Here is a 25,111-nt window from a genome sequence, read left to right as displayed (position 1 = left end):
AACGTTTGAATGGTCACACACTGCGGTGATCAGCTTATCAGATAATTGACTTTTTCAGCTCTGCTTTTATTTAACAGTGTGAATTTTAGTGATCTGTTAGGAACATGGAAATATTCTTTTTGTTACCTTAGACGTAGTCATCAGAACATTGTTTTTGTCATGCATGCCAACACAAAAGTGTCTGGCTGTATTTTACCTGATCTTAATGGAGTTCATTTTTTGTTCCATCAGGACCTTATGGTTAAGGTTATTTGATGTTCTCCATAGGCCAATCATTGTCTCGTCACTGTACAAGATTGTCTGCACTTTGTATGATCTGCTCTGTTGGGGCATTGACTGCTTTGATTAACACTTGCTTCGTCTCTTCTCCTAATATTAATTTAATTTACGATTTTGGAAGAAGACAACTTTCTTTGATTGACAAGCTGTTTGCAATCACTAAACAAATTATTATGAGAATCTCCAGAGTAGTTTAATAGTTTCCTTTGTTTACCTGACAGTAAAATTGGAAAGCTCCACATCCAGCTTTATGGTTTTGCACCTGCTACTCAGTACGTTTTATGCCGCGGATAGAACGGCAAAGCTCTGCGTGCAGCTCTTGCTGCTTTTGCACTGCTTTTTTGGTATGATCTGCAGGGAACCGGCCGGAGAGCACTGAATCATAGTAAACCTCATTTGCATACAGTGCCTGCTTGTACATCGTTGATGCTTAAACCAAACAGGGGGACGATAATTCCATGACATCTGAAAAGACTGATAACTACCTGTCAGCACAGTTTGTCTGTATTGATCCAAGATAACGATTTTACTAGTACATAGAAAGATCTTTAGTTAGTGTATTTAAAATCCTAACAGCAAAAATGACCACAATAATCCATTTAAGCTGGAACGGTTGAGTTGAGCTGAATATCAAACAATGTACTCTCTGTGCTCTAATTGGTGAAACATGGAGCATAACTCTGCCTACATAAGATCTGAAAAGGCAACAAGACACATCAAAACGGCCCTTCAAAGACAATTATTTTCCTTGGGACAGCAGAGGAAAAAAAATTGCCGAAAGATGAGGAAGAAACGAGTGTAATTAGTTTGACCACCATGTCATTTGAGCCGGCATTAGCAATAACAAATCAGAAAACAATAAAAGATGAGGACAAAGATAAATTGAGGGTCTTGTGTTTCGTGACAAAAATGATTGTAAATGAACTCGAGTGCTATGTTTGTCGTCGTGGATTTACACTAAGTCTGTGCGTCTGTTGGAGGCAGTGAGAGCATGTAACGCGTGTGTGCGTCTGTTTGCATGTGTGTGCGTGCTTCGGAGCAAGCGGAGAGCTGGCGAGTGGGCATGTGTGTGTAATCATGTACGTCAGGCCGTCATGAATGGTGTGTTTGAGACAGAGCGGAGTGTGGAGTTCCTCAGGCTGGACCAAATTGGAAACAGAAAAACAAACATTGCCTAGGAACCCCCGCTTTCCACCTCCCCCCATCCCCCCCTCGTCTGCTGGCTAGTGGCGCAGTCCAACCTGTCTGGGACAATGTAACAGTCTATGGCCGGACTGGACCACACGCATTCACAAAGTGTGTGTGTATGGGGGGGTGGGGGGCTGCGGGAGTGAGCGCAGAAGGGATGGGGGGGCTGTGGCGGTGGTTGGGAGGTGGGGGGTATCTCAGCCACAATGACAGTTGGAAAAACAGTCAGAAGAAACACATTAATGTGACAGCGAGCTCAGTGATGAATTGATGGGAGAGAGACATGGAACGGAGAGAGGGAGAAAAACGTGAAGTTGATGGACGTGAGCTTGGGAAATGGAAGTTATACTAGAAAAAGAGATGAATGAATGCAAGAAAACAAGAAAAGTCATAGTGGAAGTTAAAAAAAAAAGAAAGGAAGAAAAAGAAACAGAGAATACAGAGAAAAACACCAAAGAAGCAAAAAACAGTGATTGAGAAAATGAGTAAGCAGGGGCTGACTGAGTCAGAGTTCCACAGGAAAAAAAAATTTAAAGCTATACTCACTCTTAAGATAAAGAAAACTTTTCTTTCCTCTTTTCTTTTCCTTTTGTGAGAACTGCTAATGAATAAGTTGATTCTTAGATTTCTCTTTTTCTGCTTTGAAAAGAACATTCGTCCTCTTCGTTATAACGCTGTTATTACATGATGTGGTCGATCATGTAATAACCGGAAGCATGTCTGCTTGATGTGATACTGGAGTTCTCACCTTCTTTTTTTGTTTGTTTGTTGTGTTCTTTGTTTGTTTGTTTTTTGTTTGTTTTTTTGTGGTGTGGACACTTTCACAAGGTTACCTATGGACAACTTTTTTCCAAGTGCCTACCTGGAAATCATCGTGTTTTTTTCTGAGAAGTTTGTTTTTAATCCTGAAAAACAGCACTGTTTTAAGATGGGAGGGTCTTTAAAATGACTCATAATTTCAGTAATGACTCATAATGTTCTTGGCTTTTATTGCCAGCAATTTTTTTTCTTGCGAAACAGCAGATATCCATTTTCAGATAATGATAGCCTCCAGTTCTGGTGTGCTAACTTTCTATCTATAGCCCAAACAAAGTTAGAACTGTCTGTGGAAGTGGTCAAGACCGCTGAACAGGTATTGAATCTTTATCCACTGTTGATGCAGGCACTGGAGGAAAACGGTTTATTATAAATACAGACTAACATTTTGATTTGCGGGACGAGGTAGAGAGAGCCGAGATGGATGGAAAGAAGGAGACAGGGTGGCAGAGTGAGAATGAAAAAAAAAAAAGAGAGCGGGAGAGGAGTGTTACTGACACAGAGGGTGGGGTTATTTTTGTGGTTGGGGCAACAAAAGGGGGAACTGAGAACTAGAGTGTAACTTGTAACAGTTAGAATTACAGAATGAAGAAAAATAGACTCGTCAGCGGGCACAGCCGCTGGAAATCCAATATGTGATCATTTATTTTATTGATTCCTGGAAGTTATTCATCAATGACGGCCTTGTTGTGATTCATTAAGCAATCACAATTGAAAGTGAGCAAATCATACTTGAAGAAGAAGACAGCGAGATGCTGGGTTCTACTGTTAATTATATCCTTGGGATATTATTAGTGACCTTTTTTTTCCCCCAGTAGTTTTGCGCCTGCACAGTCTTTTCTCATTATTTACCTGACTGTTAATGTCCGGGCTGTTTGTTGTGCTTCACGTCCTTCTGTGGTGGTACAAAGAAAATATAATTTGACATGAAAAAGCAAAAAAGCAACGAGTTTACAGTTGTCAAACACAGACATGTTTGTTAATTGTAGATTTTGGTTGAAAATTGAACTTTTTTTTCTCAGTTCACGGAAAGCTGACGATGCTCACTGTGAAAGAATCACATTTATTATTATTATTATTATTTTATTTTTTAAATTGTACTGTAAATTACCCGTGGCCCCGACTTTAAAAAGACCTCAAAACTGACTTCACATGTGAAAGGCATTGTCAGCTGTCACATATGGGAAAAGAAAAGAAAAAAACCCTCAAACCGGCCGGGGTCTGAGCAGGGCACTGAATGTTTTCTTGGCTATTGTGCACCTTTGATCAACCATTTTAATGTAGACGTCTAAAGTCCAGGCAAAATTGTTTCCCGTAAACGTAAAGTATGGAAAAAATGTCTGAAATCTGGCTCCAATAGGTTTCATTAACTTCTGCAGCATGTGCCCATTTCTAACAGTATTTGTCTTTCTGTCTTTTTGCAGGTTGTTAAGATGATAGTGGACTCTGACAACCATGACTGAGGACCTTAACCAGAATTGAATTACGAAAAAACAAAACAAAAAATAAAGGACCGGACAGCAAACGTGACAGCTTGCATAACAGCTCTTACGCAGAACACACACTTGATCAAACTCAAAGCTGTAATGGCCAGCTGTTAAGGGTACGAGAGGGGGGGGGGGGGCAGCAGCCGTGGACTAAAAGTAGCTGATGCGACTTACAGTTGAAGACCTTCACAAGCAAAAGTCAAAGAAGCCGAAGAATTTCAGCGCGGATGCTCACGGACCTGCGAGGAGTTGTGTGGACCTGATTAAGAAATGGAAGGATACTAGCTCTGGTCTGACACCTGGTTTCTGCTTTCCATTACGCTGTGGAGTACAGAAGGCCAGTAGCCGAACTGCGCTGCTGGACGGACCGCTGCGGCGTAGGGTTAAACCGAGCCATTTCATCAAAACCGATGCCAAAGCCAGGAGCCAGCCATGATGTTTATATAACCCGATGATCAGCAGAGGTAGGACATATATGTTTTCACTTTCAATCCCTCAATAGGAAAGTGAACAACTTTAAACTTAATGTTTTTACTGCTGATATTCAGGATTCTGCTGCTTTCTGTCCTACATGTTCTGACAAAACTACCGTGAATATTTACAAAGTCAGTTTATCAAGTGTAACATTTAATAATTAAATGTATATTATACACTTTTTAATTAGACACTAATCTTTAATACAATATTAATACAAATGTTAATGGGATTTATTTTTTTACATTAAATTAAAGTGCTAATAATTGTTTATGAATTATTTTTCATTAGAAATAAAACAATAATTCACTTTTTTTCTGCAGCATCAGCGTTCATTCCTTGAAAAAAAAAAATTAATATACTTTTTCTGCAGTAACTCAGCGTGTTTTTGTGGTGTGTGTGTGCACAGCAAGTCTTGCTTTAAACTATGAAAGCAAACAATTTCACGAGAAATAAAAAAATAAAAGCTTTAACAGGCATCCGTCGTTCTCAGAGCTCGGCCAGTTTGTGGGTCTGATGTAACCACCTCAAGCCAAAGCGGGTACAGGGGGGTAGTTTACTAAGCGACTGCAGATAAAATGGCGTACACGCAGAACAACGAAGTATTATGAAAAACTGCTCTTAGTCATCACTTGTGGAGGAAGTGACTGTGCACGTTGCCTTGAATCGCTCCTCCATACGCTGTGGTATTTAATGTTTGCCTGGTGGCACCCAGTGAGGGTGGAAAACTGTTTAAATATTGCTCGAATACTGCGCTGTTTCAAATGATTCCTATGCAGAAATAAAAGTTAAAAGATTGTTTTTGCCATCAAGCAGTGGAGCAGTTTACTCATAGCGAAACATTACCTGCTCTTCCAGTAAGCATCTGCTGTATTCTGGTTCAGTAGACCTCATTAGCAGAGCTCATTAGTTCCTCACACTTTGTAAAGTTTAGAGGGAGCAACTTGATCTACTGTTTGATTGGTTTGCTTCCAAAATATGCAATTGTTACCAGGGATGTCTGTTAACAAGAGATTTCTGACACCGCTGCTTTAATTTCGCTCTTCAGATCCCATAAATATGCTTTCAAACGTCGACTCCAGCACCACCACAGCAAACTACTAGCAATGTCGATTAGTACCAGTGATCTCCAAGGCTTTACAGAAGCCCACATGCTACATAGAGACCGTTAATGGTGAGCCTGCAATTAGGGGATGGTAACATATGAATAAGAGTGCCTGTTCAATTAAATGCTGAGTTTTGTACAACACCAAAACATGATCTGTTTGTTCAGATATGAGAGTGTTTGAACTGAAAAGGTTACTTTTTCCTTTTGCTATGTGCATTCATGGATCCTAGAACGTAATGGCACTGCACAGGTTATTGTACTGCAGGAAGTACATATATTTACAGCTGAGGTTATTATGTAAGCATGTGCAAAAAGCTGCAGTGGTTTGTGGTGTAGCATACATTATAATTATAGCAGTGCTGTATTCTTTTATTTCGGTTTAAATACCGTATGTGCCGAACTGTCTGCCTTTATCCAAACGCTCGCAAATCAAGAAATATTTTTCACATACGGTACATACAACCATATTGTTGAATTATGCCATGTAAATAGAGAATTATTCTCGTCTAGATGTGTGTGTATATATGTATATATGTGGGCGTGTACATTTGTATGCATTGTGACGCTAACATACGGTAATTTAACCGCACTGTATTTTGCCTTATCGGGGCTTTTGTGTTACTAACAAGCTGCAAGAACTGACACGCTTTAAATTTGTGAATTTATTTATTTCCATTTTTCACCAGCCATCAGCTGTGCTGAGCACACACAAAGACACACAAACAAAGGTGCACAAACAGCTGCTGTGTATCCTCCTTTACCTGTGTCACAACGCACGCTGAAGCTCTCGACGTCTGCTTCCTTTCTCTTTCTCTCACACACTCTCGTGCTCTTTCTGCTGTCTCAACAGTTTTTATTGGGAACTGCTTCAACCGTTCAAAACTCTCCAGAACAAGGTTTCTTATACATTGTTATGTAAGATAAGTTGATTTTTTTAGGAAGTGTATGAATCCTCTTTATTTGTATAGCTCAGTATATGAGTACTAGCAGCTTTGTTGAAATCTCTTTAAAGTGAACTCCAAGCAGCCTGGAAGGCTAAAAAACGCAGGTCTTTTTTGGTGAAATGACCCTTTAACTGTAAATGCACGATCATTGCAGAGTGTCTTTGAGACTGTCTCTGTACTTTTGGTGCGTCTTTATGAATATCTTTCTACGTAGCTATTTTGCATGCACCATAGTGAATGATAATGGATATGCAAATTTGCGTATGTCCTTTTGCACAGTGTGCGAGCATCTGTGTGTGTGTTAGCATGTTTTTCATTATGCGGTGCGGTGGCTTTGCTTGGTGATGTTATTCAACAGGGCGGATTACTTTGAGCTGCTTGATGCTTTTAGCTGTGGTCATGTGTGTGTGTGTCTATTCAATTGTGTGTATGCATGTGCATGATTGCATGCCTTCAAATATGTATATACAAATGTTCTCATAGATGCAGTGGTGTGCGTGCATGTTGGGTTATCTCCTAGTCTTTGATATGTTAGTCACATGTGCCAGGTTTTTTTTGTTTTTTTCTTGAGGCTTTAAAAAAACTGAGCAATGTTGAGTAGAGTTAGAGCCATTTGAATTTGATCCTGCACGCAACACACAGCGCAGTGTGCACATATAAAGACTTTTTTTTTGTTTCTGTGACATAGTAGCCCACAAAAGAGTTTCGCTCCTCTGAGGTGGTGATTCCTGATGTGTTCCTTCCCCATTGTCTGTCAGCAGATCTTTCTCTCTCTTTTTGCGTCACCCTCTTACTGTCTGTGTGTGTCGGCCTCAAACAGCAAAAGTCAGAGCAGAGCCTGGTTTAGAAAACGTTTGAACATCCGCGTGTAAACTACCTGTTGACTGTTGCCAAAATGGGTCAGAAGGTAGCTCAGTGTGTGTGATGATCTCATCTTCTCGCAGCTTTACAGCGCGCTCTGCCGCTGTTAGTTTTCCACACATACACACACATATGCGCGTTTTTTTTTTCCTTTTCAGTGTTTCCGTGTGCGTATGTGTGTGTAGGACGTCGAGACATACCCATTCATCAATAAGTAGAGAGGGCATTAAACCTTTATCTTCTCGCAAAGACGTACATGGACAAACTCATGCACACAAGTCTTTTTCTTTGTCCCTGACATCCCAACTAACAATTCATTCTAATAGATTCCAATTAAGACTTATTATTTAGCCAGGCAAAGATTAATAAAGGAGGTGTCACCAGGTGTCATTGCTATTAATGGCTTAATTTGTCAGTTTGTTAATGATCGACTACTTTAAAGGACACCGAATCAATCAAAGATCAGGGTGACAGATGCGTGTTAATTCTTTGCATAAGTCTGTTTTATCTCAATTATGGTCTGTTTGCATGCTTGCAGTAACTCTGTTTGTAACTACATTGAGAAAGCAGACCTGATTGCATTGTCACACTGAATAATTATCTTTTTATGGTGCAGCTGTTTTGACCTGTTTATTCTGAGTTTGCTTTCTGAGCAATCAAAGTACAAGGCAGGACATAGTTGGCCAATAATAGTTGCTGTTTAGGAATTGATTGCATTGTCTGTAATATATTGATAAAACTCGACCAACAGTGTACTGTATATTGGCTGTTAGTTTATAAATGTAGCATTTGGTTTACAAAAAATTCTCCAATGGCTCTTAAGATGGTTCATTAGCTTATATAACTGTGCCCAGAGCTGTCCATACTACCGCATTGCAGCCCAGATGCCAGCAGGCTTGCAACCCCCAAATCTAGGCATAATATGCCTAGATTTGGGGTAGGCCTATAAGCCTGGTTAACATTTGGATCGAGATGGCATATCGTATATCTTACGACATAAACTGATGCTGGAACAAGTTGAAGGCTTGAAGAAATGTTATCATTAATGCAGGCACGCATGGCACAGTTCATGTTTGTTTCTCCTCGTATCCAAATTGTTTGGAGGGTCAGATTCACACAGCAAAACCTGACTAGCATTCGGTGCTTGGTGCGCTCACTTTCCAAAGCCTTTCTAGGAGGAAAAAAATTTGATTAATCAGATTAAGAACGGTAACTAGGCAAAGCTGAGGCAGTGGACCCAACCTAGTTTTCAAAGCTTGTACCAATTCATCTTCCTCTCAGTCTGCTTCTGTGTTTGTTGGAGAGACTGAGTTGAAATCCATTAATCAGATTTTGTTAGCAACTGACTACATAGCCAGAAGTAGATCAGACCCCAACCAACAGTTTTGCGTGTGTGTGTGAGAGAGAGTTGTGCTATCTCAACTGAAGCACTTCCAAGTAACTGTTGGATACACGTAAGATGTTAGTGCGCATGTAAAAGATAAAAGATTCAGCTAAAATGTACAATTTATTCTTTTTATATCCAACCAAGTGTATGATTAGATGAAACTCCCATACAGTTAATTTATGCTGATTCGAAAACTGGTTAAATTGGATTCAGACATACAAACAGACTTGCCTTAGTGTGGTAAATGGAGTTTTTGCTAATCACTAACATGCTACTTAGTATTTATCAAAAGGTTCCCTCCAGTTTCTCTATATATTTATGTGTGGATTCACAATACTTACCTACACATTTACTCCTTTAAGGATGTTTGCATGTGTGTGTCATACTTCTTTGTGTGCATATAAGTTACATGTACGCTTTGGTCTGGGTGTGCACAGATGTGAGTGCATGTTTTTTTTGTTGGGTTTGCCTAAAACTTGTGCTGGATCCAAGTGAACAAGTGTTAACAAGCTCTGTGCAGACTGTATTTATTTAATCCATATGCTGGTGAACTATACAGCTGCGTGCTGCCCCAGTATGTCTGGAAGGAAAAATCTCTGCAGTTGCAGCCTTGACGGAGTTGCAGAAAGTTTGAAGTCAGCTTGAATGAAGTTTCTCCCCCAAAATACTGCATACTGTCATTTTTTTCTGTAATCAAATGTTGCTGATATTCAGTTTTTTCCACCCATGTATTAGTCGTAGGAATGCTGTGTCTTTACTGGCATTGCTTGTAAATGTTTTATCACCGCAGTGCTCTGTAGCAGCTTTGACCCACTCATTTATATAACATGACATCGTATTGGAAGTTTGGACAAAATTAACGACCACACTCGTTTTTTTAATACGGAGTTGATTTTGTGAATTACATCAAATTTTCAACTGTTGACAGACTCTGTAGAGAGTCCACTGATGAGGAACAACAAAGGGGAAGACAGAAGCTCAGGCTGCTGCTGATAGTACTCCTGCCAGGCCGGCAGCACCAGAACCCTTACCCAGGACGATAAAGACAGAGTTGCTGGGAGCTGACAGGCCAGTTGCTGGTGGTGATGCTAAAACTAGCAGCCAGCACAGCCATCCAAAGGAGCCAGGGTGCCTGGCAGCAGCAGAACAAGTTGCCAGAACAATAAAAACAGAGTAGCTGGGGGCTGACAGATAGTTCCAAACGGTAGTTTTTTCAGGTGCTCACTGAAGCCAAATGCAACCCAGACAGTCACCACGATGCAATGAGTTTCACAGCACATGGCTGTGTTTGTTTGACTGGAATGCCAGTGCAAGTGGTGAGGGACTGCTTGCTGTTGTGTGGAACAATGCAGGAGCAAAATTGTCATTAAAGATAAACTGACTAAAGCCACTTTCAACCTCAAATCCTTTTTTTTAATACTAGCTTGATGGCATCTGAACATGATGCTTTGTGACTAAAAAAGCACCCCAGACACCTTTTTATGTTCTGATAACATTAATGTGTCATTTACAACAAAAGTCTGTGTGACAAAATTACAACTGTGCAGTGGCTCTCACTTGTGCCCCCCCCCCAAAAAAGTGGACAATGTCAAGTAAGATTAAGTGAGATTAAGACATTTGTCCATGATGCATTATCTCGCTTCCTTGATCCAGAAGACAGAGTGCTCTCATGAAGGATGTATAGCATCGGCAACGGCAGCTGTCAATCACTGCAGAGCACACAGACTGATGCACACGCATAGTCCTTGCTCATAGTGACAATGCTAGAGAGAACTAAACGTGTAAAGGTGTGGTTTAAATCAGCTGCAGGAACTTTTCAGGAACTTTTATGGGTCTAACATGGCATTTCTAAAAACATTACAACGTGGGGTATCCTAGATTTGCTAGTCTATGTCGAGCAGTGCGTTGTTGATTATTACTTATGCAAGACATACTTGCCTTATGCTTAAACAGCCTCTGCCTTGCTTTAGTTTTGGTGTCTTTGGGGGTGGCCTTTTAAGTATTTTCATGCAAAATCTCTTGTTTTTTTTTGACAAAGTAGGTTTGACATTGGTTCTGTTCAGCTGAAAACACAAAGCTGTTAATAGCAGTTAATGGTATTACTTAGAAATAAACAATCACAGGATAAAATAGCAAATGACTAAGAATGAAAATAATTGTGACAGTAATGTTTGTAACCCTAACTTTTACATTATGGAAACGTTTCTTTATTATGTGCAGTTTCTTCCCCATTAGTATGAAAGGAAGTTTCCCTCTGAGTGAGATGACTCAGTGCTCTCTTTCTCGGCATCGCGCATTACAGAAGTCACTTTTTTCAGTCTTAACAAATCAATGCTGAGTAAGTGGAGCTGAAAAATTGGGCATTCTTGTCTCCAGCTGCTTTGAGTCCATCGGATACATTTGACTGCAATAACAAACACTGTTAAATTTGACTCTGAAATGAAAGATGAAAAGTGCCAAATTTAAAGAATAATGGAGAACCTGCTGCGTCTTTGATTACACGAGAGAAAAAGGGAACTAGAGAGACTGGCAGAAAAGTGGATTTACCGACTGTGAGAGAAAACAAAACTGTGACCTAGAGGATATGTGGGAAGATTTTTTAAGTAGAGTAAGCTAATGGAAATGGTAAGCAAGACTTACTGAAACAGAAAGAAAGCTACGAGGATACGCAACTGAATACATCATAATTACAACTTTTTTTAAAATAAAGATTTCAAGGCTTCACCGTCAGGTTTTTATAGTAAAATAAAAATAAAAACAAGTAAAATATCAGCCTTTTTATTAGCTTGTATAATTGGTTGAGCTCCATCCTGGTGTACTAAGGAGATCCAGCTTTTCGGAGAGATCTGCCCCAGCTCCTTAACCGAGCAGATTTACAACCACCGCTGTTGGAATATTAAGCTGAATACCTACATTTGGAGTGAGGAAAATAACTAACCTCTCTAATGGATAAGTGCCCTAGAATGCCTAATGCTAAGCCCTGGTGTGTGTGTGTGTGTGTGTGTGTGTGTGTGTGTGTGTGTGTGTGTGTGTGTGTGTGTGTGTGTGTGTGTGTGTGTGTGCGGTAATCGCCATAGCAGGTTCTTGCCATTAGTGCACTGCTGAACAAGGCAGCAATTCATTCAGCAGATTTAACTGTCTGGTGTGTGCATGTGTATGTGTGTGTGTTTGAAAGAGAGAGAGCGAGAGGGAAAATCTATGAGCCTGTGTGTGTGTGTGTGTGGTAGGTTTCTAAGTGTAGAATGTGTGTTGTTTTTAGAGAATTGTTTCCGTGCGCCTGTCTGCACCATATGGTCCAATGTGGAAAAAAGGCCCCTTTAGGGGTCTGTGCGTATGGGAATATGTATGGGAGTGTGCATGTGTGTATGTGAGCGAGAGAGAGATAGAGGGAGAGCGAGCGAGGGTGTGTGTGTTTGTGCGCATGAACGTGTGTACAACGGTCTGGTCTGCCCAGAGTGAAGCTGTAAAAACAAAAACGTCTTGAGAAAAGAGAAAAAAAGAAGTCTACATAGGAGCAGTGATGTCAACTACTACCCCTTTTCCTCCGACTCACACACACATACATGCGTATTCACTGCACTTCCTTTTTCGTCTCTCATAAATTACAACATTTGCCTTTTTTTTTCCTCTTTCGCATTAGCTATATTAGAAATTATCAAAACGAATGTGTTTTTTTTCTTCTTAACTCTAATGATCGCTTTCTATTTTTCTCCAATTATTACTTTCTTTTCAGCAATTGTGTTTAGCCGCTCTCATGGGGGATAGAGCTGAGGGGGGAGGGTTATTGTTTTCTCAAATTGGTGAAAATAATCACTTTAATTTTTTCTCCAGTAATCACTTTCTTCTCTCCTCTTGTTTTTCATTTATCCTTTTTTTTGTTTTTCGTTTGCCGTTTATTTTGTCTAATTGCCGTAAACCTCGAGGCTGTGGTAATGACTTCTGAGGTTAACGAGCTTCTGCTAACAATCACTCACTTGCTTGCGCAGCCACACACTTGTGTAACCAAACACAAACTCTCAACCAAGCACAATAAGTACATTTAGATCACATATATATGTGAAAATGGACTTGTTCCTGCTTGTTCCTTCGAGGATTCGCACACTGAAGCCTCATCTGCAGCAGCCTTTCACAAAATGTGCAAGCTTTTATATTATGGTAAAGAAACATGTCATGTTTGATTCATGAAGTTCTTTACAGCTTCGGTTCGAGTGTTGGATCCAAAGTTACAGTGAATTTGTAAGCAAAAAGGCCAATCAGTCTAAAGGGCCATGTTTCAATAAATAATTTGTGTTGGGTTTTTGTCAGATGTGTTGAGAAATGCTCATATATCACTGTCTCTAAGTAGAAAAGTTAAATAGAAATTAAAGAGAAACTCCCAACGTTTCTGATGTGAAGCTGTTTGTAGAATTTGTTCGCTATCTGAAGGTGTCTGTTGTTATTGCTTTTCTCACTCACATGAAAGATGCCAACATGCCTGCAAACACTCGCCAACTATTCACCAAGTGGTAGTGGACTGGTTCTCATCTAACGCACACAAAGCACTTTATAGAACATGCCTCATTCACTTATGTGTATAAGCACTTTTCCTTATGCTGAAGAGCTCTCTATTCAACATTCATGGTCCGAGGAACACATCAGAGAGCAACTTGGGGTTCACCATCTTGCCCAAGATGTAGACTACAAAGGCTGTTGAAATGTAACTATGGGCAACCACAGCAATCTACTAGCAACCAAAGCAAACCGTATACCTCTTCATTTCTGTATACTAATTTTATCTAGCGATGGCCAGCAACCTCTACTGACCACTCACCAACCAGCTGCGGAAACGAAAATTTTCCCTGTTGACGATGGTTGCTAGAGAGCCACCGACCCATCTCGAGACCTGTGTGACTCACTCAAAATTAGGTCACTATTAAGTCTCATAGCTTAAAATTTTGATTGACGGCATAAAACGATAGTTTCCCCTCTCTGATGAGTGAAACTGCTGAGGTTAATTGCTCTTTATGTGGCTTTTCAGTCATTATGTCATTGCAGTAGTTTCTAAAAATGTCTATAAAATAATCAAAGAGTTGTCTTAAATGACGTTTTGGATATTTTTTAAGCGTTTGATGCATTATGCCTATACAGAAACCTCCTCTGTAAAAGATACGTGCCTATACTCCTGTTTGCCCGGACACTCCAGCGTGGCTTCTGTACTATTTTACCTATGAATATGATGCCTTGAATTGAACAGGCTACACAGGTGCAAATGCATCCTGGTCAGTTTTTCAAAACTTCCTTCACTTTCAGCAGCAGATTAAACAGTTTGGATGCTTTGAGATGTGAAATTCCACCAAGTCTTCTCGATGACTGGAATCCAACTTGAGTCTCAACTGTAGTCTGCTAGTTCTCCCGGTGTGAACTCTGCTTTAATCTTCCTTTCTCTCTCTTTCTTGCTCTCTCTGGTATCTTGATATGGTCTGTGTTCTGCAGTGACTTCTAAACATTTACATTTCTGCTTTTAAGTGCTGTTTATATATGGCTCTTATCTGCTATCATGCACACAACACACACACAGACACACATTCAGACAGGGACAGACACTGAATCAAATCTTTAGTCGTCCTGACAGCAAAACTGTTGCTATGTCCATAATAGGACAGGAGGAGAGAGAAAGAGGAAGGCAGTAAGAGAAAAGAGTGCCACATAGACAGAAAGAGGGGGAGGCAGATAATTTGCCACCAGAGTGTTTTGTGGTGAGGTGAGGCGTGGAACTGGTGACTTTAGCTCACAGGCTTTTTTGTGATACTCCAGTGATCCCCAGTAGTGAAATCGTCTCTTTTCATCTCCCCCTGTAGATTGCAACCTCCGCTACAGAACAGCACCCCTGGGACTGGTAGGCATTTGGTGTCTTGCTCAAGGACACTTTAGCAGGTTGGATTTTCACAGTCACGAGGGAGATAACTTAGCCTTCTGGTTGAAGGATGCTTTACTCTTGAGTCACTCTGCCACCCTTCCCCGCTACCCTTGGCTTGTATGCTTGAACGCTGCCCTATCTTGATAAACTCTTGACAAATTTCCAGCATGGAAAAAAACACCTTTGTGCTGCACTCAGCAGGGACGGATTGAAAAGGACTGCACGCTGTTACTGCACAGCTTAGAATTTTAAAGCAGGAATTCTCAAATTTTCAGAAAACCAAATGGATAGATATGATAAAAAGGTTTTAAAAAATTTGACTTATTATGCTTTTCTCTAATTCCCGGCTTAACGGTGGAAGCTTATATTAAAGGTAGCCAAGGTTTCAAATAATGAGTTTAGCATATGTGCAAGGAGCCCCTCGGGTTTCACACTGCTCTAAATGAAAGGATGCAGACAGTTTTTTTTCTACTCTTGCCTCTGTATGAAGTCAAAGACAGTGGATATCCCTGATATGGTCAACTCAGCACACATCTCTGCCTACTAGCACAGAAGCTTGACATGCCTGCTTCTGTCTATGATGGTAGAATAACGAATAGAGCTAAGACCTCAGTCACACATGCTGGTCAATGACCCTGTCACTAGGAAACATTGTGTATTTCCCGACCAGTTGGCAAGTTTTTGCTGTTTAGCAAATTGCCATTGGCGTGGAAGATACTCACTGCAAACAAACAGTTCTTAACTAACCACTGAAAGGCAGTGAAACATGAAAAAGTGTGTAAGTTGTGCCATTTCGCTTCCAGTTTGCGTCTTTTAAGCTTTCAATACTGTTAGCGAGCAGTTAATGAGTGTTTGCAGACAAGTTGGCATCTTCCTTACAAACGTCTAGCAACAGCAGCACCCTACTTTCAGTACAGCATTGTTTACTTCTTTGCAACAAATTTTACCAACAGTAAGAATCCTCTTAAAACCACACACAACTACTCAGCGAAATAGTAATTTTTTTTTCCTAGCAACTAGTTTTTTTGCCAGTTTATATAGTACAATCTAGTCATATAGTCTATAGGTCTGTTTTCCTGAGGCCTAAAACAGCTTTGCATTTCAGGATTATTTTGATCTGACAATCATACAAAGCTACTCTTAAAACAAAAGGAAATGAGCACAGTGTAAGCACTTTAAACAGTTTAGATTGATAATATTCCAAGTCAGAGTTATTTGACATTTAGAAGACAGAACATTACACACAAGTTTGCAAGGACCAGATTTATTCTGCTGTTCTTTGTTGGAATTCCTACATTGGGAACCATTGTTTTAAAGTTTTCAGTTTCTAACATAACTTGAAGTAGGTCAAAGAGTACATGCCAGTTTCTGAAGCATAGCTCACAGCTGATCCTGATCCCCCAACCCCTCCCGTTAAACCCAGACAAGAGAAAAGACAATTTTATTACAGGGATCAGTTGAGTATCACATCACACAAGACTCCTTTTCATGTGATCATCTAGTGACACACTGTCACATGGCTAGAAATTGACAGCGTAGTTTTTTTGGTGTTTTTTTTAAGTCTTTTTTTTTGGAGGATAGTTGAATTATTGCTTCAGGGAGATGTGCCATGAATCGCGGGATGATAAGGAAAGGCTTGCGGAGAAGGAGAGGGAGTGATCGAAAGCCTCGTTAGATAGGAATAATGTAATGCACACATAGAGCTGGTGAGAGAGGGAGAAAGAGAGGGAGAGAGGAAATGACACATAGGTGGAAAGAATCTTATCCCTGCTTCTGTCTCAAGCTGGCTTTCTTTTCTTGCACACACACACACACACACACACACACACGCACACGCACCATAATTGAACACTAATTGAACACATCTTATCTGCGTATCTGTCCAAAGAGGTTCAGAGTAAATGGTTGTGTGTGTGTGTGTGTGTGTGTGTGTGTGTGTGTGTGTTTGCACATGTGCATGTGCAGTCTGATTCTTATCAAACTGTTTTACTCAGAGCTGCTTTTAAGGCAATGAATTCACATTTCATCCTCTTTCTGGTTCCCTGTCTCTTCCTTTTCAGGCTGTCTTTCTAAAGCTCTCTTTCTCAGTCTCCCTACCTTTTTTTTCTAACGTCAGTAGGTCTTCTCATCAGAAGGTCATCTTACAAAATACAAGTTGATTAGTCTTAGGAGGTGCAAGGATCTGATGTCAGAGACCTTCAGATCAGCTGCCAAACAGCCTTGTGATTTATTTTTTGGGTTAATCAACCCCAGAGGATAAACAATTGTGAATGGCAAAGCATTTTCAGCGATTTCAGTTTTGCATGCCTTCACTTTTTTAAGTCCTTGCCAGACTTGTGGTTTGTTATGTTTGACTCATGCGTAACTGGGACGAAATGGCGCAAGTACAAATATTAAATGCTGACAACAGGTAATATTGAGAGGAAGTTAGCTAAAAGGTGCAGATAGAGGGTAACCGATAGCTGTTCGGCTTGCCAATTTCCCTGATACTACCAATGTGTATTTGATAATTTTATACCTGTTGTGTTGCTCCAGGTCTATGGGACAGTCTTTAACATCGGGAGAACAGCTTAGGCTGCCAATTGTAGTAAAAATTGAACATATTAAAAAATAAAAGGAAGAGATTTTCAGCAGCACACCAAGGGTACGCCATTTTTTAATGCCATTCATCATAGATCAGAGAGATTAGAGAGGAGAACAAAAAGAGACGAACAGAAGGGAAGACAGAGGGAGGGGCTGGGTATAAAATAAGAGATGAAAGGATTTAGGGTGTAGTATCAGCTAAATAGGTTTAGGCGCTGAACTCTTCGCTTGGTGCGCGTCCATGCTTGTATTTGTGTGTATGCATGTGGAATTTTTTAGGGGTGTACCAGCAGTTAGATGGGTGTGAGAACTAAACATTACATACCTGTGCTCTTATTACTGATCCACCCGAATCTCTTGTAAATCTCTGACCTATTTAAGGTGTCCTAATCTAGTTGAGAACACACGACCTCAACACACACACACGAAAGAGGCTGATAAGTTCTGGCAGAACAGGTAGGATAGGGTGTGTTAAGCTCTTCTTTTTCAAATGTGATCATGTCATTAGTTTGAGGCCATGCGAGCTGATAGCTAAACCGCGTTGGAATCACTCCCTCAGAAAACAGTCCTCCCTTGTTGAATTCTGACAGTGTTTTGTAATCACGGGTAGAGTTTGCTCAATGCTGTAGGTGACAAAATATGCCTTCTTGGAGTTTGGGTATTGTAGCTGACAGCCATTGCATACTGCTGTCTTTTGTAGTCACTTTAATTGACATGCAAAATAAATGCACAGGAATATTGAAAGTTTACCTCGTAGCCTCTCCTTTTTGATGCCAGATGTCAGAATGATCAGAGCCCTGTATCCGTTCACAGTGCCAGTTTCTAAATGGCAAACATATTTTAGACAAGACCGAGCGTAATGCTGTATTTACCCTCAGGTCCAGAATATGATGAAAACCCGCCCTAAGGTCAGAGTGAATTTCCTTAGCAGGTGTTTACAGGAGGCTCTGTTTACATTCACTTCTTTCTCTCTTTTTTTTTCTACATAACTTATTATCCAAAGTGCATTGCAGGTGGGATGCTGGCGCTAGCTCCACAATACACGATTAATGGTCGATACCATTCTGTCGATATTGCAGCCAGAGGACTTGAGTCAAGATGACCCTCCTGGAATAATCGCCACCTTCATCCCGCTCACAAAGCCTCTGCTTCACCCTCCTCCATAAAATCATCCAGAGCACGCTGAGACACATAATCACAGTTGATCGATTTCAGTTTATCATGTTGAGAATGCAGAATTAGATCAAATCGGGTCCGCGTACATTAGGGTGACATCCTCGGTATGTATGAGCTGTGCAGTTTGATGTGAAAGCTGGAGCAATAAAGTTATTCTAGTTTAACCTGGTATGCTTAGCGGATGCTAGACAGGTTGGAATATGCTGCAGTAGATGTAGGATGCTGGACGTTTAATGCACTGAGTGTTTCCTCTTCACTCACTATGTGTAGGTTTTTATTGATCTGTGCTCTCTTCCACAGCATGTCTTTTGTCCTGTCTTCCTCCCTTCACCCCCAGCTAGTCGCGGCAGATGGCTGCCCCTCCCTGAGCCTGATTCTGTTGACAGTTTCTTTCTGTTAAAAGGGAGTTTTTCCTTCCCACTGTTGCCAAGTGCTTGGTCAAAGGGGGGGCTGTTCGATTGTTGGGGTTTTCTCATTATTACTGTAGGGTCTTTACCTTACCAACATAAAGTACCTTAATAAAACCGAATTAAATTGAATAGCAGTTTTAAATGACAAGATATATTTAAAAATTCTCTAACAACATTGAATCATTTCAAAATTTTCAAACTTAGTTACCCTCAAAATACTGAGAATTCATTATTTCAAGTCTTATTTTTTGTTCCACATAATTTTCAAACATGAAATGAAATCTTGTCCGAACATTTAATTTAATACCGAGGAAGACAGTGCTCTTTTCCCTGTGGTGATGTGTAATGATGGCTGAAACTCAGTGCATATCAGTGGTTTGAGAAGTCATTATTTAAATTCATGATTGTGATGGGTTTACTCAACATCTCTCACAGTTTATGTAGGCAACCGCATGACTGCATTGCAATCTATTGACATGCGAGTGAAGTCGCAGCATCACAGTCATAAAAACCGGTTCACTTCATAATGTGCTCTGCTGGTAACGGCTCTTTTAAAATGAAAATAAAGTTCTTTTGAACTGTGATAGGGCGATGGCTAAACACTGATTTCTTTTCTCCTAAAAGCCAAATTTATGATAAATCTAAGCAAATTTCCCACTGAGTCCATGTTGTGTGTTTATGTGTGTGTGTGTGTGTGTATGAGAGAGTGATAGAGCTTTTATCTCAAGCGCTGATGTCGCAACAACCTGCAACTTCCCCTAGCACAGGAAGGCTAACAGTCTGCACATTTGTCTGTGTGTGTCTGTACTCGTTTTACTGATCTTGTGGGGACACAAATCTCTTCACACAGTGAGATTGAGGGGACCACCTCACTTGTGGGGACAACAAGCAAGTCCCCGTGATGTAAAACATAATATTTTAAAAAGTAGACGTGGTTCTATCTTTAGGCTACAAATAGAATTGAGATAAGAGTAGTGTAAAGGTTAGTCTTAGGGTTAAGCAAGTTGGTCATGTTTATTTATATTACTGCCGGGAACACTATATCAACTGAATTTTTGGAAAACTTTACATAACATCAGTTGTGTTCCTGAGTGTGTGTAGTCGTGTGCATGTGTGATGGAGTGTAGCAAACAAGAACTTTGTGGCTAACAAAAGAAATATCTTAAACTTACATTTATCTTTACATTAACTTATCGTCTGCCTTTTTGCGGCATCCGCTTTAAGATTACATCTCATTTTCTCATATAATCGCTGTAGCAGTAAATGTGCAGATTTGTTTTTATTGTTAAAAAAAAGTTGGAATTTTGTTTTCACTGATTTTTTTCAAGTAATTTTTCATTCCGGACCAAACGACTCTACTTGTCGAAAAAAGCTGAATGTTTAACTATAGAGCAGGTTTGTGTAGTCATTTCTTTTAGAGCTGTCTACCTCTGCGATTGCTCTGGGCAGGCCAAAAGTCTCGTAATGATGCACTCTCCTTCTGTCTCTATATATCCGTGCGCTTACGTGCATGTGTGTGTATCTGTCAGTTGTGATGCAGGATAGAGGAAATGAAAGCTCAGACTTAGCCCCAAGCCTTTTCAAACTGCCCCAGTGTCTTTTGCATTGGGTTTTTGTCTGTGACTGTGTGTCTCTGTGTTAGTGTCCTTACAAAAAAAAAAAAAAAGAATACACTCATGTTGTCTCTTTGTCTCCTTTTGTTAGACTCAAATACTGACATCACACACACACAGCTACATGTCCCTACATGCAATCAAATATGCAGAGATGCACACATAGTGTACGGAAGTGAATGAATCTCAGTTATAATTGTGAAATAGTGGCCATAGCTGCTACCTCCTTCCTCTTTTTTGCTCTTTGCAGGGGTGTCATTAACATTTGAACTGTGCTTCTACTTTTACTAATACCGCGCATCGATCCTCGTTGTTGTAAATGACAGGAACGTGGCAGAAAGAACACAGGTTTACATATAGAGCAACAAAGTGCAACAGCATTTTTTTTTAAGCCTTTAACTAAAGCCGTTCTGCTCCGGGGGGCCTGAAACTGAAACTGTGACTTCCTGGGTGACAGTTAAGATGATGGCACCTCAGACCATTTCAGATAGAATTTATAAATGCACCATTACATAGAGTTGAGTCAGATTACATTACAGTTTAGTCAGTTACTGGATAGAAATCACAGTGACAATTTGGTAATTAGTGTGTCTATATGTTAACTGGCCTGAATATAAAAATGAAAGCTAAAACACATGTTTAAATTAAATTTTTGTATATTTTAAGAGTAAGATAGTGTAAAGTAATTGAATTATTCACAATGTTACTGTATATATATAAAATCATGATTTCAATTGTAATCTAAACATGTTAATTTTATACATATATATATATATATATATATATATATATATATATATATATAGATATAGATAGATATAGATAGATATAGATATAGATATATAGATATAGATAGATATAGAGATATATAGATATAGAGATATAGAGATATATATATATATAGATATATATAGATATATATAGATAGAGATATATATAATAAATGCATGATATTTATTACAATGAGCTGTAATTTTGTCAACTATATGATATGTTTGGGCTCTAAGCTGACGGTGCAGATAAAGACAACTGGTGCAAAAAAGGCTTACGAGCTTGGAAAGTTCAAGTCTATGCATTTCTCTTATTTTATGTGGTGCGCTTTCGCTCGATGTTTTGACAGGCTGCTCGTGCAGGCCATCCTAACTTGCAAAAGACTTGAGACAACAGGCAGTGTCAGCGCCCATTTCAGTGAAATGTAACCACACTTTTCTGCTTTTAGGTTTTGTCAGCTTAAGTGCAGCATGCCTCTTTGTTTGTGTGTGCCAGTGCAGCATATGAGAGATAAGCTGCCCCCACCCCTCACACTTTCACAGAAAGAGACCTCTCGTCTGGGTTGGGAATAGCAATAACGCATCACAAGTCAGAGCTTATCAGAGGTGTTGACTTTAATAATGGTGCCCTTTGTAATACTTACCCAAAGTCTCCCTGTATGTTCTTCATCTATTTCTATCTTTCTGTTTGTACATACAGTGGATGCAATGTTGGGCTCTCTTATATATACTCTACAGGGGATAACATGAGCGCTATATTTGCTTTGTGTGACTTACCTGTATTCACTTTTTACACGTTTATTTGGTGTCCATTTAAACTGACCCATATCCTGTGTGTATGTGTGAGAATGCGTGTAATTTCCTGGTTTGTCCCCCAGCAACCTCTGAGCTATGATCGCAGGAAGATTAGAGGAAGTTGTCGGTTCTCCGCTACACACACACGCGCATACATACCTCTGCCTCCTCCCACGCTTTCACACTTCTACAAGAAATGGTAGTGGGGAGTGAATGAAAGGGTGAAGAGCAGCACTCCTTAGCAAACTAAAAGAATGCATTTCATTCATCGGCTGCTCTTAGAAGCCTCGTTAAGGACCCCGGAGAAGTAGAGAAGCTTACAGAAATCTGTGGCCACGTACTTCACATTTCTATTGGTGTTTATGGGTATCACATGACAAAGACCGCGACAGGAAAACGTGACAGTCATGTGTCAAAGAGCTCATCCCCACAATCGAAATCATTAAGACGCATAAAGTTTAAAGCACAACTGCAGGTTATTTGAAATGTAAAAAAAGAAATCTAGCAGCTGATGGCAGGAGAACCCACACCACAGGCATCGAATGCTGCCTTTTAGTGTAGCTTTGGAACAGTGCAGTGGGTCCCCTCGGCGTAGGAAGCCAAACTGTGTTTTTTTGGCTTTTCGACTGCTACATTTGGTGTTTGTTAGATGTGTGTGCCTTCACTGTGTGAAGTTAAACTGTTTCTGATAGTTTCACAGTAAATCAATATCAATATCACTCAATTTTTCTGTCTTTCAAGCAAGCGTAGAAAGCTAGAGTTCCTGCTTCGAAACTTTTGAAACACTTCAAGAGATGCAGCCTAAATTGTGGGCCTTTCAAATATGCACATTTGTGAGCGCAAGTGAAATAGATATTTGGGCATAAAATATGTATTATTAAGGCAATTCGTGGCACTGGTGTAGCGTGATATTGTGGTTTGGTCTTTGATTAGTATTCATATTTCACAGGGTTGTGGTTTTGACATGAGGCATCCTCATTGACTATTTCTTTTTTTCTCACTCCTCTTTTCATAGGGCACGTTTTTTTTTCACATTTCCTTTAAAAGGTCTTTTCAGTGCAGAAAACTTTTTTTGGTTTTGTTTTGCAGGATGTGGAGGATGCCCTTCAGTTGAGTTTGCTATCGAGGGTGCCCTTTAATTAGTTTTCAGACACTGCTTTTGATGTGTGTGCTTCATTAGACATTGAGGCTTAGGTATTTATGTTTTTAATAAATGGTGGTTGCTCCTTATGTATGGACATTGCTTGTGGTGTACCCCAAGGGTCAGTTTTGGGTCCAAAATTCTTCAACTTGTACATTAACGACATCTGTAAAGTGTCCAAAGTATTAAAAATGGTTCTCTTTGCTGACGATACAAACATTTTTTGCTCTGGTGATGATCTGCAGAATTTATTGGAGGATATGACTAATGAAATAAGTAAAGTGAAGTTCTGGCTTGATAAAAACAAATTATCATTAAATTTGAATAAATCTAAACTTATGTTATTTGGAAATAGTAGTTTAAATACAAATGCAAAGATTCAAATAAATGGTGTTGATATTGAAAGAGTCAGTGAAAATAAATTTCTGGGGGTAATAATAGATGAAAAACTTAACTGGAGAGCTCACGTAAGATATATTCATTCCAAAGTATCACGAAGCATTGCAGTACTAAACAAGGCAAAACAGGTATTCGACAGAACATCACTTCATATTCTCTACTGTTCACTGGTTTCACCATACTTAAGCTATTGTGCAGAGGTCTGGGGCAATAACTATAAAACCACATTACATTCACTTTTTACTCTTCAAAAGAAAGCAATTCGAATCATCCACAATGCAGGTTATAGGGAACATACAAACTCACTATTTTTGCAGTCTGAAATATTGAAAATTGACGATATAGTGAAATTCCAAACAGCACAAATTCTATTCAAAGCAAAAAATAAAGAACTGCCAGGTAATATTCAGAGTATGTTTTTTTTGAAAGAAGGAAGTTATAATTTAAGGGGTTTTTGTAACTTCAAAACAATGAAGGTACGTACTACAAGAAAAGGCTTTTGTGTTTCTGTTCAAGGAGTGAAACTATGGAACAAACTGAATATGGAATTAAAGCAATGTCCAAACATAAAACTGTTCAAAAAGAGTTATAAAAATATGATCTTCTCGATCTATAAAGAAAAGGAAAATATTTAAATTAAGTGAATGTCTCTATTTAAAAACAAACAAACAAAAAATTCATGATGTGATATTATAGTATATAGTATATCAGAAATCTGTTCACTATTTTTATTACAAATTATATCAGTAAGGAAGCTGACTAAATATTCACTGATAATTTATGGGACAGGGGTGGGATTAAATAAGTGTTTACTTCTTCCCACTCCCTTTCAACATGTAAATTAATCAGAATGTTTTTTTGTATGTAATTTGTATAGTATATTTTTTTTTTCTCTCATTTCTTTTCTAAATGTACTTGTATATTGTTCACATGTTGAAATAAATTACCAATCAATCAAACCAATCAATCCCAGTGTAACATACCTTTCATTGGCATTCAAAAATTCGTTTTAAATGCATTCCGCTAGAGAATATTAATCTTTCGCTATCTACTAACTTTAGATTTTAAACTGGAGGATGGAGTGCGTGGTGTTCAGTTGATGCGTTGGGAGAATATGAATGAGTTTTTAATGAAGTTGGATTATTTTTAAATGATGTAAATGTTAGAGCCAAATGATGGAACTCATCTTTTTAAGCAGATATAAAACAATCGTTTTTTATGATTATTTACAGCCATCCCGTATTCAGCGAGATGTAATTGTTCATTTGATCAGTCTGTTGGAGGGCTGTGTGAACGTGCATTTATTGTGTTTCTTCGATTGAAAAGTTTCTTTTCCTTTTATATCTTTTAGTTTTCAAACTCTGCGAGACATTTTCCCTTTGAAGATGAATTCAAAAGTGTGATTAACTATGTTGACATGTGTTTTCCCTTTCTGCGCGTTTGCATTTTTGTCTGTCTCATTGCCAGCCTGTTTCTCCTGCCAGCCAGTTAGCAACAATTGATTACACGCACTCCTTGTGAGCTGGCGGTTTCCATGCTGCTGCATGTTTGAAACCACGCTCTCTCTCTCTCCCTCTCATGACAGGTGTATGACATATTCTTATATTCACAAATGAGAGAAACACACAGCAAATAGCTTTAGTCCATCATTTGCACATCACAAAAAAATGGCAAAGGTGACATCGTCAGTGGTAATGGGAAAGAGACGGAGAGAGATCCATTTTTAAAGCGGCTTTCTTAGACGTGACCACACACACATGGTATGCTCCTCACACACATTCGCT

The 25,111-nt window shown here is 39.4% G+C and overlaps 1 protein-coding gene across 6 annotated transcripts in view; it reads left to right on the top strand.

Annotated features, from left to right (window-relative positions):
- Nucleotides 1-25,111, top strand: part of trps1 (trichorhinophalangeal syndrome I) — a 125,173-nt gene that overhangs the window by 16,941 nt on the left and 83,121 nt on the right. For 5 of the 6 annotated variants that reach the window (XM_082520881.1, XM_082520882.1, XM_082520880.1 and 2 more), the window contains exon 2: nt 3,708-4,234. In XM_082520881.1, coding sequence (XP_082377007.1) covers nt 4,222-4,234 — 13 coding nt within the window. In that variant the 5' untranslated portion in view covers nt 3,708-4,221. Of the gene's footprint in view, nt 1-3,707; nt 4,235-14,381; nt 14,420-25,111 lie in introns of all 6 variants that reach the window. The other variant, XM_082520884.1, reaches the window with a different exon arrangement.

This window comes from Aulonocara stuartgranti (assembly GCF_965226115.1).
Source record: "Aulonocara stuartgranti genome assembly, chromosome: 22".
Lineage (NCBI taxonomy): Eukaryota > Metazoa > Chordata > Actinopteri > Cichliformes > Cichlidae > Aulonocara > Aulonocara stuartgranti.
This window is presented reverse-complemented; position numbering and strand designations above follow the sequence as displayed.